General features: G+C 33.1%; 4 protein-coding genes across 6 annotated transcripts; 2 read left to right on the top strand and 2 right to left on the bottom strand.

The window, feature by feature from the left end:
- The first annotated feature begins 767 nt into the window (after nt 1-767).
- Nucleotides 768-19,446, top strand: LOC109605028 (yemanuclein). Of its 3 annotated transcripts, XM_049969999.1 has the most exons (13): nt 777-1,124; nt 7,730-7,904; nt 8,034-8,248; nt 8,589-8,892; nt 8,953-9,114; nt 9,168-9,357; nt 9,413-9,652; nt 9,709-9,792; nt 9,848-10,245; nt 18,742-18,819; nt 18,874-19,037; nt 19,094-19,250; nt 19,303-19,446. In XM_049969999.1, the coding sequence occupies exons 1-13, from the start codon at nt 957-959 to the stop codon at nt 19,404-19,406; spliced, it is 2,439 nt and encodes an 812-aa protein (XP_049825956.1). In that variant the 5' UTR covers nt 777-956; the 3' UTR covers nt 19,407-19,446. The 3 variants fall into 3 exon arrangements, with proteins under 3 accessions (XP_049825954.1, XP_049825955.1, XP_049825956.1); XM_049969998.1 differs by lacking the exons at nt 18,742-18,819; nt 18,874-19,037; nt 19,094-19,250; nt 19,303-19,446 and having other exon boundaries at nt 770-1,124; nt 8,589-8,648; nt 8,703-8,892; nt 8,950-9,114; nt 9,848-11,555; XM_049969997.1 differs by lacking the exons at nt 18,742-18,819; nt 18,874-19,037; nt 19,094-19,250; nt 19,303-19,446 and having other exon boundaries at nt 768-1,124; nt 9,848-11,555.
- Nucleotides 11,641-12,889, bottom strand: LOC109605032 (39S ribosomal protein L19, mitochondrial). The gene is made up of 5 exons (XM_020021597.2): nt 12,707-12,889; nt 12,435-12,650; nt 12,081-12,374; nt 11,854-12,031; nt 11,641-11,798 (listed from the first exon to the last, which is right to left on the bottom strand). The coding sequence occupies exons 1-5, from the start codon at nt 12,756-12,758 to the stop codon at nt 11,669-11,671; spliced, it is 870 nt and encodes a 289-aa protein (XP_019877156.1). The 5' UTR covers nt 12,759-12,889; the 3' UTR covers nt 11,641-11,668.
- LOC109605033 (39S ribosomal protein L48, mitochondrial) lies at nt 13,990-14,772 on the top strand. The gene is made up of 3 exons (XM_020021598.2): nt 13,990-14,189; nt 14,242-14,502; nt 14,555-14,772. Exons 1-3 carry the CDS (start codon nt 14,073-14,075, stop codon nt 14,720-14,722), a joined length of 546 nt encoding a protein of 181 aa, XP_019877157.1. The 5' UTR covers nt 13,990-14,072; the 3' UTR covers nt 14,723-14,772.
- Nucleotides 14,846-18,314, bottom strand: LOC109605031 (myotubularin-related protein 8). Its single transcript, XM_020021596.2, has 11 exons — nt 18,159-18,314; nt 17,752-17,865; nt 17,371-17,694; nt 17,037-17,297; nt 16,851-16,983; nt 16,569-16,801; nt 16,266-16,516; nt 16,087-16,215; nt 15,908-16,034; nt 15,534-15,845; nt 14,846-15,481 (listed from the first exon to the last, which is right to left on the bottom strand). The coding sequence occupies exons 1-11, from the start codon at nt 18,180-18,182 to the stop codon at nt 15,344-15,346; spliced, it is 2,046 nt and encodes a 681-aa protein (XP_019877155.1). The 5' UTR covers nt 18,183-18,314; the 3' UTR covers nt 14,846-15,343.
- Nucleotides 19,447-19,476: the final 30 nt, after the last annotated feature.

Here is a 19,476-nt window from a genome sequence, read left to right as displayed (position 1 = left end):
AATATATGTTATAAATATATTTTTTTATTAATGTTATATTAATGTATTATTTTAATATCGACTTTTATTTTTTATAAAAATTATTCCCCTTTATAAACTTACCTAAATATTAAATATTTTCTAAATTTATTTAATAATGAAATTTTAATTAGATATTAAAATATCAAAGAAATATAGAGTAAATAAAAAAATTAATTAACAATGTATGGTTAGTCAAATTTTATCTGTTTTAGAATAGAACCGCCTAAATGACAAAAGTCATACATGAAAAACAAAATAAATTACATATAAATTTTTTAATAACATTTTTCTCTGCATATTGTGTTAAAACTGAAATCTGGCAACTATGCGGTATAAAATCTTCTAAATATTACCAATAAATAAACAAAAAATATTTGGCTTGCATTTTCTAATTAAAATATAAATACTGGTGTATATAAAAATTCAAAATAAATAAAAATTACCAAAAATTAATATATTTCTCTGTAAATGTTCGATATTTTACGGGGTAATATAAAAATTTTTATTGTAGTTTGGCCCAAATAGTTTATTTCAATTTTTTAAATTTAAATATGTAATTCCCTAGACACATTTAAGCATTTGAGGTCGCTGCTGCCAACTATCGGCCAATAGCAAAACCTGTGTAACATCTAATTTATTGTGTGACTCACACTTAACGACAGTCCTTAAAATCTAGAGACATTTGAAGCGTGTTCTATTATTAAAACAAACTCGCATCGATTGTTGCAGTTTTCTATTCAAAAGTCAACGATTAGACTTAGATTTCTACATTCAATTTTGAAATGCCATGCAATGCGCAATTACCTGCGCGTAGTACGAATTCGTATGTCTAGCTTGTGTTTGAGTGTCGCGTATGTTTCGTGTAGTGTATTTTAAACATGTTGGAGCGAAACCGGGTTGTTCTGTGTTATTGAATAAAAATATAGTAATGAAATATGTCAGATAATAAACGGTTAGCGCTGACGACTCTAGAACCGCAGAAAGTTAGTGATAAACAAAACAAGAAACCAGCGAAAACAATAAGAATATCTGTGATTTTGCCAGAATCCAATGAAGACAACTGCCCTGAATTTAACTATAAGGAACAACTAGCAGCTGCTAAGGTAATGAGCAACTTAAAATGGTCACGATTTAGATGTACGGATCGAATGCGAAACGAATTTATCAACGCATCGCACGAATTTTCGTTGTGGCAGGCCTCAACTCGTGACAGTTGACATGCACACACTTATTTTTTTTGGTTAGGCCGGGGCTGCCGCGGCCCCGTTCGCCGTACCCCATTGTTACGGACGTTCGCGTTCCGACCGCACCAATTGACAATATAACATTTACGTCGCCATGTTTGCACGGACGTGGGGAAAAATCGCGACGGACGCACGACCGTGCGGCCGCGGGAACCCAGAGCGGTCGGCACGGGGGGCGACGGTTCCGGTTCCCGCGGCCGCACGGAGTGCCAGGGCTCCGCGGCCGGGGCGACGTCCCCGGGGGTCCTTTTGCGGGACGTGTCACCGCTTGTGCGGAGGTCCGTCGAAGAAAATCCAGTGCGGCTGGAGTGACGGCTGACACGGGAGACAGTTTTCGTTTTGCATTGAGATGCAAGAGTTTGTGCCCCTTTTTGCAACGTTGCCAAATAAGTTGGGCACGTTGTTTGGGAGCGCGCCCCGCGGATTTGCCGGCACCGGGTGCGGGTGAGGTGACACCCCGACCCCGTTGCCGGAGGCGTGTGGTCGCATTAATTTTTTTCTCCCCAAGCGTCGACGTTCGTGGGGGATTTATCGTCTAATTAGGTCCGCCGGTGTTACGTGGGCCGTCCGATTGGGAGTTCTTGAGCGGGATCGTCCGGGAATCTTATTGGGTTCGTGGACAGTTCTGTCTAACCGAGTAGGCTGACGCCAATCTTCGGGTACCAAGAACATCGATATTAATATATCTGTTCGTCGGGCGGGCTAATAAATTAACGTTATGTTAGGTTAGGAGCTGTTTTTTTTTTAAATCTAAAAGTTGCGCACAAGAATTGATTGGACGTGGCCAACGGAAAAAGCGATGGTGCAACGATATAAAAGTTTAGTTGACGCGCCCCGCTTTGGGTTGTTCAATTATTTACCGATTCGTAAATTGGACTATTTGAAAAAGTTGATGAGAGACGCGCGCGTAGCGCCGCGATTCGTCGCCCAGCATTTTAACTACAACAATTGGCATGTTCGCGGAATATGTCGGGGGGCGGCGACGGCGGCGTTACGTGTGTGTCGGTTAATTATTATTATTATATTATTTATTTTTTGTATGCGAGTGCGGCGCGGGGCGGACGGGCGGCGAGATGCGGGCGCGGCAAAGATCGGCACGGAACGCGCGTAAGTATCGGGAGAACATGACGTCGGAGGAGGTGTGCGGTCTATTCGGGCCGTCCGCGAGGATGTGTGCGGTCGCACGTCACACGGCGCACCGTTGGGGAATGTGCGATTGTAAAGTTCTTGAATTTCGAGGATATTTTTTTCGATAAATTTAGGGTGTAAATAAATCAAATTTATATTTTTCTCTTTATTTAATATTAAAAATATATATTTTTTAAAATCTTATTAGACTTTAATTAGACTTCGATTAATAAGTCTTTTATTATTTCTTTATGGATTTAAATGTCCATGCCTGCTCATTTTTATAAAATATTTTTTTAAATGATTCATATTTAATTAAAAACGATTAATATTATTTAAATTTATAATCTTGAAATTATATTTACAATAAAATATTCAATTTCAAAAATTTTTATTATTTTTAAATTTAGAAACTTTTATTTTGTAATACTTAGTATTACATATTTTGTTGGAATTTTGATGTTTATTTCCCTGAACTATTTATTTCTTCTCTTTTCATTATATTTTGAAATTTTGAAATGTTTATATTTGCAATAAACAATTAATTTATTTTTTTTATTAGAATATGTCTTTTAAATTTGATATTTTTTCTAGAAAATTAACAGTAGTGGTTGTGATTTATGTACTTCTATTTAAATATTTAATAATATTAAAATTTGTTATTTGAAAATAGTATTTTTAAATTAAATTGGAATTAGTCCTAAAAGATTTTTTAAAATTTGAATGTTTTTTATGTAAAATTCAAATATAAACAGTATATTTATTATTATTTGATATTTTTATTGATTAATATATTTTTTTATTAGAATATGTCATATATTTATATTAAATTTGATATTTTTTCTATAAAATTGACATTAGTTGTTCTGATTTTTATATTATTTCTATTTCTATTTAAATAATTAATAATATTAAAATTTGAATATTTTATATGTAAAATTTAAATATAAACAGTATATTTATTATTATTATTTGACTTTTATTGGCCCTGAATTATTTATTTCTTCGTATTTTTTTTATAATATATTTTTTTGAATTTTATATTGTTATTTATCGATAAAAAATATTTATTAATATTAAAATTTGCGGCTTGAAAAATATTAAATTTTATTGATCTTTTTTATGTAAAATTGACTTTTATTGTAAAAAATATTTATTTATTCGAGTTCTCTTATGAAATAATTTGTTAATATTTATACATTTTTATTATCAATATGTGTCCAAAAACAATAAGTTGTATTAAAATAACATATACATCATGAAAATAGTAATTTTTATTTAATTTTGTAATTTTTTCTGTAAAATTCAAATATAAACAGTATATTTATTATCATTTGACTTTTATTAACCCAGAATTTTTATTTCATATTGTATAAAATAAATTTTTGATTTTGGCAAAAAATACTTAACAATATTAAATTTTGGAACTTTTTTTTTAGAAAATTTCAATAATTATTTATGTTGAATTAGTTATTTATTCGTGTTCTTTTATAAATAAGTTTTAATGACTTTAATTATGAATATTTTCTTATAAACTCTAATTTAATATAATAAGAGTAACATAGTTACATCTTGGAACTTGTAATATTTTATTACAATATGACATTTACAAAATTAAATATATATTTTTTTAATGACCAATTATAATTTTTATATTAGAATATGATTTCTTCGAAAGGAACTATATTTATAGACATACATTGTCCTTTAATTTCAAATTTGTCATTGTAATCACTTTGAAAATTTACTTTTAATTTTCTTTTAAAAAACTGATCCACACTATTGAAAACTTCACCCACTGTGCCATTGTTGTTACACATAATTTTAAACTCTGGTGCGTACGAGATAAGCGAATGAGTTTTACGTTACGTAATTTATATAAACGTTTTTCAATTAGCGCAAGATAAATAATTCGCGTTTGGATTTTAACTATACAGATGAATTAATTAACTCGCTGCATCCACACTGTTTGTTTATAATTATTGCCTGGCTTACTTTTAAGAATAAAAATACAAATGCGTCTTCGTGTTTATTTTGTAAATGATTGACTAAAAATGTTATTGAAATGAGAAAAAAAGCATGTTTACTAATGTTTCCTTATAGCATTCTATTGTTTTAATTTTGGATAAAAATAATAACTTAATTTTGCCAAAATTAGTAAAATTCGATAATAAATTTTGATTATAATTAATAAATATTAACACTTCTTTTTCTTTTCTTTTAAAATTCTAAATTTTATTTTGTGTTTTTATACTGTTTAATGATTTTAAATGAATTGAATGAAAGACTATAATATATAAAACAATTATTGGAATCTTTCTTCTGTATTATGAATTATTTAAATTTAATATATTTATATATTATTTTAATTTTCGTTCAAAATAATATAATTCAAATATAAATATATTTATTGTCGGTTGTTTTTATTGCTCTGAATAATTTTAACCTATAATCAATTGATTGATAATATAAATAAACGCAAAGCAAAATTAGTAATAGTTAAATATAAATTTGTATTATTTTTATCAACACTTGACTATTGTTCTGAATGATTATTATTAATTGATTGATAAATTGGTGACATAAATTTAATTAATTTTATTACATTTTTAGTTATTTTATTGATATATCTGTGTAACAAAAAATTCTTCCTGATTATTAATATTATTATTTTTTTATATCATGAAATAAAATGTCAATAATATTTTAGAGTATCAGATAATGACAACGCATTAGCTCTCAGAATTAGTTTAATTCTTTATGTCAACAAGATCACAAGTCCAATTTTGCTGATACACTAAATTATCATGAGAGTGAATATAGTGTATCAGCAAAATTATCATTAAATAATGAAAATATTTTAATAACCACTAAAATAATTGAGTGAGAAACTATAATTTTTAACTGAGTTTTTAATCAATTTTTCACACATTCTGTCATCTGTGATGTTTTTGATGTTCTAAAACTTTTAAACTGTCATTAAAATGAAGAGGGTCACTCCGCATAAAGATATAAATTAAATTTAAATAAAGTTTATAAATTTTAAAACTGTATTTGTTGATTATAATTTGTCCATATACTTAATACGTTTAACTTTTCTAATAAATAACATAATTTTTGACTAGCACATATGAGGTAAAGCAGACGAGAGCCGTAATACGTAATTATTTAAACGTTATTCAATTAATGCAAGATAAATATTTTATGTTTAAATTCGAAGTCCGACGAATTAATTCATTGCACATGTGTGCCTACATTTATTTACAGTATTATATGTTTAAATTAGAAATTCAATTAATTAATAAATATTTTAAGAAAATTTGTTAACAAGTTGTAATTAAATAATTATGAGAAGTGTTTTTTAATTAAATTAGTTTTGTTTTAATTGGTAATAAAAATAGTAAAATTTATAATTGTTTATTGTTTAATTATGTGTTATCATTTATTATTGTTATTGTTCTGAATTATCTGTACCAATTTTAGGTGGTTTTAAATAATTATTTTCGGACTCATCTATGTAAAAAATAGTAACTTAAAATTGTTGCACTAGCTACAAATAAAATTATCTAAAAGATTTATGTAACAATGCAACGAGGACATAGACCTTAGATTACAGACACCATTAGTCCATGAATAGAAGCAAAAAACAGTTATTCTAATAGAAACGGTTACGTTCAATAGATGATAATCGAATAAAAAATATTTATATATGAAGGAAATTATTGACATTGAATTTTACAACGTTCGATATTTTGAATAATGCTTTTTGCGTGTTTGCATGAAAGTTAACGATTCCGGAATAATTGCTTATTAAAATACACAAACATTAACATTTTTAAGGCGTGTGTGTGTTGTATAAATGTTTTATACAAATTTGTTCATTTTATGCGGGTGTGAACGTAAAGACGAGAGTTAGAAAACCGATGTAATTATCAATTAAAATGTAGGTGAATGAGTTTTCCACTGTGAAAGTATCGATTGCATCGGTCACATAAAATTTATACTTGCATGTGGGAAAAAAAAGTTTCTCTCTGTATTAGAATTGTACGTGTTTGTCGAGACTTTGACTTGTTTAATTGTTGAATTGTTTAATTGATCTTTAGCATTATCGGAATTAAAGCCAAAACTTGATTATTTTACAAGTAAACATTGTAATTTTTGTTTATTAATTAGTGTTTTCGGTTCTAATTAGATTGTTACAATTAGTATATGTTACAAAAAGTCTCGGATTTATGTACATGTAGATAAAATATTAAGTTAATATATTATCTTTTACGTGGAAATACATTTTACGAAGAATTCAAACTTTTACAGACTTGTGACTTGTGTTTCAGAGAATGTAAAATATCACAAAATCAGTTATCTAGTGTTATTGACACATTGTGACGATTTTTATTTATTTTCATTATTTTTTATCGAGTCACAAACATATTATTTCTTATTATTGAATTATCAAAGTAATGAATCATGAAAAAACAACCAAGCGTTGAAAACAACGACAGTCATTAATTAAAGGTATTAAATATTAATTCAATTTTAATGATGTATAATATATAGTGTGACCTTTTCTATGTTTAAAAGGATGTTTACTCATGTTTTCAATGAATAGAAAAATTTTATGACCACAATGATAATATTTGTTCAGTAACAAAAATAGTAATTAAATATTGATTCGCATGAAAAAAACAATTTTTGGAAACTTCAACAGGAAGAATTTTTAGCAAATCTGCCCGTTGGTGCCCGTTTTTGTCAATAATTCTGTGTAAAACCGGATGTAATAACAGTTGACTTCCACCCAAGCCGGAAACTCACTAATGCCCACATTTTAATCTATTCACCTTTCAAAACGAATCGTGATACAACAGTGTCTCGTAAATCGAGTCGTAAAACCGCCGCACACGCAGATGTCCCAGGCGTAGACCGGTATCGAGAGCGTGCAACAAGATGTAATTGTACCATCGCCCCTGGTCCTGTGTTTGCCAAGGGTCGTTCTCCCCCTTTTTCGGCCCGACATCCATGACCATCCTCACGTAGTCCGATCGATTTGTTTGCACGCGTTCGCCCACGTTGTAATTTCGGGCCGTAATGCACAACGTTATTCGAAATCAAGGAGACGTAAACGGACTGGATAGAAAACCTGTTGAGTTTATCTTTATGAATAGAACCATGTTTATTGTTAAATAAATATTACGTTGGCTAACGGACGGAGACTAATTTACGATTCGTCGGGATAAAAAAACCTTGATTGTTAGACAAAATTAGCAACGAACGACGATGATCCAATGCAATAATTATTGCGGTTTGTCGAAGGTTGAACGTTGTTTGTTTGTTCGCAGAAACGGGCCAAACTTAAGGAGAAGAAGGAGCCGAACGCCGAGAATGGTTTGGACCCGTTCGCCGACGATGACGACGACGTGCGTCGCATCGCCATGCAGTTCGAGGAGAAGTACGGCGGCACCGGCGCCAACAAGAAAAAACGGAAGGGACGGAAGGACGATTACGCGGACATAGGTACTTTAAAATTGGGTTTTGTCGGTTTTGGGGCACCACAAACCTTTTTAACACTTTGCTGTGTGTGTCAACTGTCCAACTAACACAACAAACTAGCGACGAAAGGGTACTAAATGGGGTCTGTTACAGGAATGGGGTATGATGAGTCTGATTCGTTCATCGACAACACGGATGGATACGACGAGATCATTCCGCAGAACGTCACCACTCTCCTGGGGGGCTTCTACATAAATTGCGGCGCCCTCGAATTCAAGACTGACGATGAGGCGACCTCTGAACTTTCATCCAGTTCCTCAGACAGCGACAACGACAACGAGGACAACAAATCGTCGACCAGTCGGAAGGTACGAGAGGTTATTTTATTGATGCCCAATAAATATTATGTTATTTTATTATTCCCGTAAGGTGCTTACCCAAGTTATGACCGTGCATTAATGGTAAATGAAACTGGAGGCACCAAGTTATAAAACTTTACGCCCATTTCTGTCCATAAAATTGTGTGGTTGCCCGTAAAATTACCTTTTTACACTTTTACGGTCACTAGCAATTAATTAGAAATTGAATCCTTGTAAGACGGTATTTAAATTACAGATATATCGTACTGATTGATGTTAATCGCCAGGCTTAAATAATTATGACTAAGAGAAATTCATAGATATAAATCAGTTAATTTATTTATTGCAGAGAGCCCTGTCGACAAGCGATGAAGATGAGGAGGACGAGAACGGATCGCAAGCGGAAAAGGTAGATACCCTTATTGATTTCCCATTACCCCTAGCCAATACTATTATATTACAGAAGCAAAAGGTGGAGGACAAGAACAACATGCAGCAGGCCATCAAGAAGAAGCTGTTCAACCAGAACAAGATCCAGGTGAAGAAGCGCCGTCCGATCGACCCGGTGAAGAAGACAGTCAAAGAATTGCTGAGGGAGAAGCGGCAGGATCTCAACATGTCAGTGCCTCAGGACCTCATCACCGACGGAGAAGGTTTGTTACTCAAACTGTGGGACCAATTAAGGTTGTTATAATGTGAACGTTTTTCAGTAGTGGAAGAACGCGAGTCTCACAAGGAAAACAAGAAACCGATGAGCATATCTAGCGTAGCAGATGCCATAGAATCAGTGGTGAAGGCTAATTTGCCTCAAAAGAGCGATTTTGACAATAATGCAAACAATAGATCATTAGATGTGAATCCAAGTATTAGAAATGGTAAATGCTCGGCCAACTTTTCAATGTTGTTCATGCAATTTGTTTAATTTTAGATGTTTCTCTAACGTTCGAAGGTGAATCTAGTCATGATGCGAATGTCGAAAAGACCGAGGCCGTAAAGTTACCTGAGAACTTATCAGCCGACATTCTCGAAGTAATCAATAGTATTAAACAGGCAGCTTTAGAACACAAAGACGGTAAAGTTAAATTCTTCAACGAAGAAGTTAATTCGAAACTATTAAGGTACAATCCACCACAAATTTGTATGTTGTCGTCCAATAACAATACATCTTTGCAGCCTTGAAAAGAAATGCAAGTGCCTAGGGAAAGCCTCCAAATCTAAAGTGTTCGAACACTTGTCCGCGTTTGTGGCCTGCACAAAGGAGACGTTGATGAAGCGAGCCAAAAACCTGCTGTTTGAAGAGGAGCAGAAGACTTTGAAGCGCATGATTAACAAACTAAAATATGGCATCGAACAAATTATGCCCGCCTTATTGTTGAATCACGAGAAGGAAAGCCAGAAAGTTCTTCAAAGAAAGTAAGGACTTTAAAGTATTTTCTGTTATTGTTGTTACTAAACTTTAATTTACTTAGGTTTTCACAAGACTCAGCAACTAATGAGGAAAATAAGTCATTACGGATGCCTCACAGAAAATTCCAATGGAATGAAGATCTCAAGTAAGTTTACAATTGTATTGAATTGAATGGTTCCAAAAATATGTACTTGTTTCAGAAAATTGCTCAAGGACATCATCAGTACAAAGAAGCGATGTCTAACACATGAAGGCAAGCCTAAGGACTCACTGGATGAGCTAATTTTGCAATACTTTCGAACGGATATTAAATTGTTGTGGCCTGATGGATGGATGTCAGAAGCAGCTTTGAGAAAAGCCAGTGGAATCGATATTCCGCCAAAGAAGTTGGATGATTCGATGAATAAGTCGCAGGATCACGTCAAAAATACTAGTTTAAATAAATCGATGGACATTAAAAACAATATGAACAACGACCTCTCGAAACATTCCCAAAAAGGTCCGTCACTGACGCTGAACAATTCCAATTTACAAATTATTCCGGTCACCGGTAACAACGTTGTTAAAAGCACTAGTTCTAAAACAGAAAGCATTACTAGTGACATTACCGTTAGTAAGATTAGTAACAATAACGTTAAACCTAGTCAGAAACTGCCAGATAAATCATTAACCATTACCAAAAGCTTTAAAAAAGAGGATGAGAAGAAGGATCGTGGTGAACACCAGTTTTTCGACTTGAGCAACACTATCAAAGTGCCGGAAACATCTGTTCAGCCTGTTTTACTAGATAATTCGGTCATAGTGTCCACTCACAAAAAAGAGGAGACTCATATCCGTTTACCTGAAGAGAAAAAAGAGATGAAGACTGTAATTTCGGAATCCAAACACTGCCCAGTTATTGATCTAACAGACCATCACAATAAGAAGAAATCAGTTACGAAAGTGAAATTGCCCAAGCCAGTCGATTATACAAAAGTAAGCGAATCCGGCATGTTCGCCAGCGACGTCCCGACAGATTTCAGTACAAAGCCCAAAGTGGCCGATTATGCGGCCACCAAAGCCGAAATTCTTCCCATACCGATGGAGTTTAAAGATCCGATGATGCTGAGCAATCGACATCCGGACTTGAGCATCGTGCCCAACTATCAGCATCCGGCGCCGCCGAAGGAACCCGTCAACCAGGACGGCGACGACATCCAAAAGGTGCTGGAGAACTTGAGAACTCTTCAGCAGATGTCGTCGCCGAGTAAAAGCTCGGACAATTCACACAGCAACTCCGTACCGGTCATCGCGTACAACAAGAGTTTTTCACCGAAAAACACCAACACCGCGACGAACCACAATAACGAGTGCAAGTCTGCTAGTGAATTTCAGGAAGACTTTCAGAAACAGTTTATAAGTCAAGTGACTCACATGTCTAGCCCACAATCCTCTAAACAAAATTACAATCGGTGCAGTTAGTTTCGTTTTATGATTATCGACTTGTTTAGATATTATCACGTTCTGGTTGCCTTTGTCGCTTTCGGTCCCGACTTGTTAGTATTTTTTAAATTTCTGTTTACTTTATACCAAAAAATGTAAATATAAGATTAGTTCAACTGAAAGTTATTTATTAGATTAATACATCGGGACGGGCGATAATTTCAACGTTGAAATTGTTTGATATCAAAAACTGTAGTGAAACTATAAAGTGAATAAAGTTCCGTTTATGTATTCTAGTGTATATAAGAAATTATCGCATACTACTGCCAAATTATATACTACTACCAATATGTTAACTAGACTTTTGGTTTTATTTCTTTTTTGTAAATTGTGCAGAATGAATTTTATCATTCCTTTGTATTTAATTTATTTTCCTTGTAAATTAAAATATGTTATACTTTTAAATATATTTTTTTATCCAACTAATTTAATAGTCCTATTGAATAAACCAACAAGTCCTTTAAAGTCCCTTCATTTCTTACTTCCTTAATGTAGGTTTTAAAATCAAATACAAGATTATTAACCATTTATTATATAAATTAAGCTAGTTTACTGGGCTTAACAAACACCCTCTTCCTCTTCAGTTGCTTCCTGGTTACCTCTAATTTGTGGAGGTGCGTCTGCACTTCAGTAAATATTTCAGATTGCTCTTCTTCTGGAATTGTTCTCCTGCAACAATAATTCAATGTAAATTATGTAACTTTTAAATGATGTTATAACTTACATGTATTCTTTCATCAAATCATATTTTTCCCATGGTTTTTCAAGTTCTTTAGCACGTTGATAGAACCTCTCAGGCAAACCTAAATCTTGAACACCCTTCAAATTTTGTCTTTCCCATCTTTCCAACCATGGTTTTGGTTTAAGTTTAACTTTTATTGTATTTACTGGTACAGGTGTGCCTAAAAAACCTTTATTAGAATCACTACTCAATGTGTTATGTGTTTCCACCTTCTGGTAAAGTTTCTGGTTCCATGTTAGGATCAAAAGTGCTGTATTCAGGTAGAGCATCCCTCAGGTAGAACAGCTTATCATCCAACCTCTTCTCTAGCCTCAACACCTCAATTTTGTGAAGAGTGGGATCATACAGTTCAAATTTTACCTCAACGCCTTGATGATCAATGACATTTCTCAATGTAAAATGTGCCCTTAAGCCACAACCTGCCCGCTCAATACAAATGCCCACAAACCTGTTGTTTTTGCTTGGGGAGTGTTTGTCTGAAGATGTTACTGCTAAAATTGAACCTAAAATCCATTCAGAATGTTTATTACATAAATTGAATGTTGTTGTTACCTTTAACATACCAACATAGAACTCGGGAATTTCAATTTGAGTCCTACGCGCTATCATGTCACTACGTTCAAGCTTTTCCCGCAGTTGATTCCTAAAATCGGGTTTTGGATCCGGTAAAAATTCAGGGTAAATATGACGATACTCGACGATCTTGTTTTTAACATTTTCTCCTTGTTTTGGTGTTGCTACTTCAGTGGCTGCTGCTTGACTATACAATCTTTGTAATACTGCAACATGTAATTACGTAAGTAAATGTCGCAAACTATTTAAGTTTAATTAAAACCTTTTCTGGAGCTCGCCGCTTTTGAAATTCCTGTTCTTATATTAAGCAACATTTTGGAATTTGCAGGTTATATGATTTTAGGTTAGTTACTCTTCCTCTTCAGTGGTGTTTATTGGGTAAACTTATTTCCTTCGTTCACTAATTAAACACTGTTGATTAATTAACATTTAATAATTAATAATAAAAACAGGGTAAAGTTGCAGAATCGGTCACTCTAAGGAATATTTGTAGCGCATGCGTCAACTGGATTTGAAATCGTCTGTTTCGGAGATTTTAGACAGCATAGTTGCCAGATTTCATTTTTAACGAAATATGTAGAGAAATGAATTTTAGAAAAATATATATGTAATTTATTATGTTTTTCATGTATGACTTATATTATTTATGTGGTTGAATTCGAAAAGAGATAAAATTCGGCAAATCACTTTATAATTAGTATATTCATTTTTTATTTACTCTATATTTCTTTGATAGTTTAACTATCTAATTAAAAGTTCTTTATTAAATAATTAGGTAAATTTACAACATTAATATAAAATTAACAAAAAAGATATATTTATGTATTTTATAATAAAAAACAAAATCAATTAAAACAAAAAAATCTATTCCACTGGATATTGCTTCCTGATACAATTTAAAATGCTCATAAACATATTATGATTTTTAAATTTATTTCTCCATATGAATTCGTGAAGGTACGATGGAAACAGATCTTCCGAGGAACAGTCATGGTCCTATATTAAGATTGTACAAAAAAAATAATAAATGCAGCACACAAATAATCTATAAAGTAAGATAACTTAAAATATGACTGCTAACAAATTAAAAATAATCTTACTAAAGGAATAAAAGTAAAATATTTTAAAAATGAGAAAGATCTATAAAGTAAAATATATTAAATGAGCATACAAATAAATTAAGAAAGTAATTAGCAGAAGAATAGGAATAATATATTGTTTTTAAAAACGCCATGAGAATATAATCTGTAAAGTATAATATTTTAATAACGAACAATAATCATCAAATTAGAAGAAATACTATACTTACCAAAAAAATAAAAAGTATAATACATACACAACAACACAACAATAATTCAACCATAAAAAATGATTCGAATATTTTGACCGTTGCAAACCGACAACACTGCACTTCAAAATGTTCAAGAAGCGCGAAATCAGCGCCTCACGACGCATGCGCTAGATAATGTTCCTTAGAGTGACCGATTCTGCAACTTTACCAAAAACAGACACAACTTGTTGAAGTTGTATATATCTTTTTTGTTACTGTTCAATTGTTCCAAGCAGAAGAAGAAGAAAAAGTCAGATTCATAACCTCATTTAATTCTGTGTATTTATCTCAGCTAAAAATGAATATTTTAAGAAGATGCACAAGTACCATTTTAAAATCATCAACAAAATGTCTAAAAAAACAACCCATAAATCCATATTCAACCGGTAAACTCTACGAACCTGATTATTTAGAGGTATGTTTTTATTTAAATTACTTATAACTTCCTAAACCTTCTAACTTTTAAGGGAATGAAATCTAAAGTACCATTATATGATACACTTAACATAGAACTAAGAGGACATGATTATCCTGTATTGGAAAGTTATCAAAAATATTTACATAACATCATATCAGACATGGATATTAATGTAGAAGACTGTTGGGCTCTTCCTGCACAAGACATGCAAATTACAACATATAAACCAAACAGTGAAATTGTAAATGCACAATACAAATTAAAAGTTTACCACAGAACAGTTCAAATAACAGACATTTCTTCTGTTCAGGTATAGCACAGGATACTCAGGATTTTAAGATAATAGAACATTTTATTTTTAGTTGCCAATTTTGTTAAGAGTTTTAGAAGCTAGTGCACCAGCTGGTGTTACAGTTAATATAGTTAATCATGAGGATTATCATGAAGAAGTCAGATATGTTCCTGACAGTGAATTACTGCAGTTGAAGCAAGAACTTGATGACATGGGTGGTCCTGCCAAAAAGAAGTAGTATTGTATAAAATTATATTGTTTGTGTTTAATAAAAAAGTATAAAAATTGTTATTATTTTATCTCTTTGAAGTAACTTGAATAGCAACCTAAAATGAAATGAGGGCAAGAAATAAAACAATAATTAGTTGAATAATAGTTCTTCTATAGTTTGCTGGAATATTTTCCAATCTAAAGTTCATATAAGCTTTTTCAATTATCCACAACAAATATATCAACAACTTTCATAATAGCTCCTAATATACAGTATATGCCATTAAAATAATTACACCAATGTTATTAATTCATAAATAAAATAAAAGAATTAAGTTACACCTTTAGTATTCATAATAATTGTACTGTGAAAGACGGATTTCTAAAGAAATATGAATAAAAAAATATATTTACAACTAATCAGATTTAATCTCATAAGAACTTGTGTACTTTTGAGCAAATCACACCACAATTCGCGATCCTCTCACTCCATTTCAGTCCCAAAAATACACATTTGAGAGCATCAAATAAAATTTGACGGGTGCATTTTATATTTAACATAAATAAATGTATATCACATACAACGTGATTGAAATTTGCCTAGAAAAAACGAATAAATTCAAATCACAAAGTGTGCGAGAGCCAAGCCTCATTCGACAATATTATTGAGAACGTCGTAGCACGGCTTACAAACCGGCACTGCCTTTTGGGTGACGTGGCCCGGAAGCGGAATTTGTTTTGCGATACAGCGCATGCAGAATATGTCGCCACACTTTCTACAATGGCTCTGAAACACAAAAATAATCAAATTTGGCCATTGAGGGAATTAATTGTTGTACTTTTTTGCTGAGGTGGTCAAAGGAAGATGAACAACTGCACTCGTGAGTATTCCTGAGCGGCTTCCAATCGATGGCGACTGACTCGAACTTCTTGGTCAAATCTTCACCGTTTGCTTCTAGGGCGGCTCCGTCCGCCTCCTGTTTATTATCAACTTGCAAGGGATGATCGTGATCCGCGGACTCACGCATCTGGCTTTTTTCATACATTAGTTTGTTGTCTAGGTACACATTATTGCACAACTGTTCCTTTTTTGTTTTATTCTTTTTCTTCTCCTTGGTTCCAGTTATCATGGATTTTACTGATGATATATGCTGTTTAATTAAAATAAAATGATGTTACATAAGTTTGGCAGCTTAGAAAGAGGCACACTCACTTTAGTCAGATATTTAATGTGATCATCCAATGAGAAACTGTGATCTCTGGTGGCTAAAAGCAAATCTGCCTGTGGCTCTCTTGGATGTACTCCATTTTCGAATCTGCAATACATGCCTCTCCAAAATCTGAAAAATTAATTGATTTAAAATGTAGTAAGTAAATAATTCATGAGGTTACTTGATGTTTTGTGGACACAAATTGGGAGTCAGGATTTTATCTTTCGTATCCTCGTCGTACAATGGGTTTATATATTCACTCAAGTGATTTGCCATGTATCCCCACAATGAATAAGTCTTTTCGTTTAATCTGTAACGTTATTATATAATAATGTTCTTTTATTACAGGAATTGTATTACCTTAAATCAAGTCTATCCTTTTCACAATTACCAATGAAGGTGCCATACTGACAGGAATGTAAATGATCATGCAAAGTTAAAAGGAAAGTCTCATTAAACTGGAAGGTGCAAGGAAACTGCTGCATCAGTTGCCAAGTAGCATCAAGTAGTTGAGTGAAAATTGGTGAGATTTCTTTACTGTCCGTCTGGATGTGGCCACAACGTTCCGAAAACTTGTGCCCAAAGGCCAACCAATCCTTTTCAATGAGAGCCTGAAACTCATCACTTAGACTTGGTGACACATTTAATATTTTACCAAATAACTTGATAGCCTGTGATGGTCCGGTAAAACGGATCAACCAACAACGAAGACAAGGAACAGACTTGCGCAGTACGATCCCACCCATCTGAGCAATGCACCACCACACTGATTCCCTCCTCCAGAGCTTCAGCGATGAACTGGGACGTGTCCAGGATCGACTTAATGTGACGCAACCAACTGCTCGACTCCAGACCGCTCAGGAAGCTGTTCATCGTCGGATTTCTCTGTTCGCAAGCTAAAATGTGATACTATAAATCTGTTACAACAAGTTTTGATGTGATTACTTTCAATAACTTTGGCGAGGCTGTTGCGCATGACGTGTATGTTTTCCACGCCCAAAAAGTGGAACTTTATGTTCTCGTAGAACGCCTCGTTTTCGTATCCTTTGCCTGCAGCTCTGTTGGCCATGGCGTTGATCTAAAATTTAACTTATTTAACTTTAATAACCTTTAATAAATTTATATAATCACCTTGGGTCTCGTGTCAACGACATACATGAACGTGGCGTTCGGATTAGTCTTGAGAACGTGATTGAGCATCTTCTCGTCCTCCAAACAACGGGCGCTAAATCCAGACAATGGTTGGCTACATCTGCTGATACTTGCCTTGTTGTGATGCAAATATGAGAGCACCGGAAGCCTGCCTTTAGAACGGAAGCGCGAGCTGCCTATCAACGTCGAGGTGCTCGCCGACGATGGCACGTACAGACTCTTTGGGTACGTGTCGCACAACTAAAAAACAATCGTGCGAAGAAGTAACCACAATTGACGAATAAGCACAACTAAGTTATAAAATTGTTTATACTTCATAATCCTTGTTGAGGGTGGACAAAACCCACTGGTCGTTGGGCACACCCATGCGTTGGTACTCATGGGACAAGTCGAAGAAGTTCCAACCAGTAGATTTGTTCTGGATTTCGTCTGCTGGCGGTTTGTAGTTGAAACAGTACAGATCCTGTACATTGTTGGGTTGGGAGAGCTGTTGTAGTGTTAAGTATACGTCGTGACAATCGCGTTCTTTTGGAATGACGAAAGTTACTGATTGGAAGATCTTGGTGCGGATTAATAACGGAGACCCTGTTGTCGTTAACGGCAGTTTTTCCACGTTCGCAATGTGCATGTGAGCAATCTGGGTTATCGGAAGGAGTAATTAAATAATGAATTAATTGCGTTAATTGTTACTCACCCAAGTTTCTTTCTTTGCATCTGGATCAACAAATATTAAATGAGTGGCTGTGTTGTATAGAGTTCCCTGAGAGGGAACTTTGGAGTACCTTTCCAGCATTCTCACATTCAAAATCTAAAAGAATATTAACATCACACCAAAGGTTAAGATATTGTTAAACTATACCATTATAATTGTTCTGATTTACAACTGTTTACAATAGTCAGAATAAATCAATAGACAAGACACAAATGTTGTTCTCAAAGATAATAAATAAGTTGTGGTTGAATGAGTTGAGTGCAAATACAAATATTTTAGTCTATGCTTGATATAATCATCTTATCAGATTGAATAAATAAACATACGCATAAAAGTGTTATTTAAATTAGTTTACATATCTATTACATTTAAAAATCTTAATCACTAACCTTAGGTGTTTTAATGTACTCCATGTTTAATAATGAATTTGACCAAAATTAACCGTTAGAATTAATCAAAACATATTCTATAAAGAATTGTTTAATCAGATGTTTAATATAAGAATTATTTGACGTTTACTTGACGGGTCAAGTGTCAATCTCTTCTTCGTCAACTTTAAGAGCGCACAGAAATACTATGGGATGTAGAACTAAATACAGAAATTTGTTAAATCTGCTGTGACGTCACAGCTCTTAAGTAAAACGTATTTATGGTTAATAGTTAAATTTAATGACTTCTTAACAATTTAACACGTTTATAGAATGAGCAACATTTTAGTATTTTATATATAGTACAAATATGTTCATTTTCAATAATTTACATTTACAAAAATTGAGTACATTTCCGAAACTAGTTCAAATCCTTCTTTTGTCTTATCTTTGCATTGAACATGAACATTAAAGAAGAAGAAGAAGAAGAGCCTAACCTAAAAAATGGCAGGTCTTATAAAACAATTATTAACAAAATCCAATCAGATTACTAAATATACCGTGCAGAATTGCGTTAAATCGAATGTGCCCTCAATTGTTAAAGCTTGCTCCCGACAATATTCAAATGCACCGACTCCCTATCAAGTTGTGGACGAAAAGGCCGATAAAAAATTAGATAATGGTTTGTTCAGTTCTTGTTGATTTACAATTACCTATAGTGCTAATTTTTTTGCAGAAATCATCAATAATGTTAATGAACAAGTGAAGAATGCCCAACAAGGACGTTTGTTTGCTGTTGTTCATGTTGCAGGAAAACAGTTTAAAATCACTGAAGGTGATGTTATAATTATTGAAGGATATTGGCCTCCAGATGTTGGAGACAAACTCACATTGGATAAAGTAATACTTCATTATCCATTAATTTAAAACACCACTGATTTGTTTGTTTATTTAAGGTATTATTGGCTGGTGCTGCTGATTTTACTTTGGTCGGAACACCTGTGGTACAACCTGGCCTTGTTAGAGTAGAAGCTACTGTGATTGAGAAAAGTTTGTCACACACAAAAACACATTTTAGGAAAAAGAGGAGGAAACAATACACAAACATTAACTGTAAGTTGTATTAATTTAATTATAACATTTCTAATATTCATTTATGTTTTAGTCTATAGAATACCACACACCATGTTAAGGATTAATAAAGTACAAATTGTTGGGGAAGTAAATAATCCACCAGAAGTCAGAGGATTAGATACAGCAGTTTTTTAATTTGTGTACAGAATATATTAAATACATAATTTGTAAAGGTTGTGTTGTGTTTTAATCCATTTAAACAGAA

This window comes from Aethina tumida, chromosome 7 (assembly GCF_024364675.1).
Source record: "Aethina tumida isolate Nest 87 chromosome 7, icAetTumi1.1, whole genome shotgun sequence".
Classification (NCBI taxonomy): Eukaryota; Metazoa; Arthropoda; class Insecta; order Coleoptera; family Nitidulidae; genus Aethina; species Aethina tumida.
The sequence above is the reverse complement of the archived record's forward strand: the minus strand, read 5'-3'. Positions and strand labels throughout refer to the sequence as shown.

Bases quoted from the DNA above. Each gene is read 5' to 3' on its own strand.
- LOC109605028 (XM_049969997.1), top strand. From the start codon at position 957: ATGTCAGATAATAAACGGTTAGCGCTGACGACTCTAGAACCGCAGAAA. The intron at 1,125-7,729 runs GTAATGAGCAAC...GTTTGTTCGCAG, and splicing joins AACAACTAGCAGCTGCTAAG to AAACGGGCCAAACTTAAGGA. The intron at 8,249-8,588 runs GTACGAGAGGTT...TATTTATTGCAG, and splicing joins AATCGTCGACCAGTCGGAAG to AGAGCCCTGTCGACAAGCGA.
- LOC109605032 (XM_020021597.2), bottom strand. From the start codon at position 12,758: ATGTTGCTTAATATAAGAACAGGAATTTCAAAAGCGGCGAGCTCCAGA. The intron at 12,032-12,080 runs GTGGAAACACAT...AAGGTTTTTTAG, and splicing joins ACCAGAAACTTTACCAGAAG to GCACACCTGTACCAGTAAAT. The intron at 11,799-11,853 runs GTAAGTTATAAC...TTATTGTTGCAG, and splicing joins GATTTGATGAAAGAATACAT to GAGAACAATTCCAGAAGAAG.
- LOC109605033 (XM_020021598.2), top strand. From the start codon at position 14,073: ATGAATATTTTAAGAAGATGCACAAGTACCATTTTAAAATCATCAACA. The intron at 14,190-14,241 runs GTATGTTTTTAT...CTAACTTTTAAG, and splicing joins ACGAACCTGATTATTTAGAG to GGAATGAAATCTAAAGTACC. The intron at 14,503-14,554 runs GTATAGCACAGG...TTTTATTTTTAG, and splicing joins CAGACATTTCTTCTGTTCAG to TTGCCAATTTTGTTAAGAGT.
- LOC109605031 (XM_020021596.2), bottom strand. From the start codon at position 18,182: ATGGAGTACATTAAAACACCTAAG. The intron at 16,035-16,086 runs GTAACCTCATGA...TTAATTTTTCAG, and splicing joins TTGTGTCCACAAAACATCAA to ATTTTGGAGAGGCATGTATT. The intron at 15,482-15,533 runs GTACAACAATTA...TTTGTGTTTCAG, and splicing joins TTGACCACCTCAGCAAAAAA to AGCCATTGTAGAAAGTGTGG.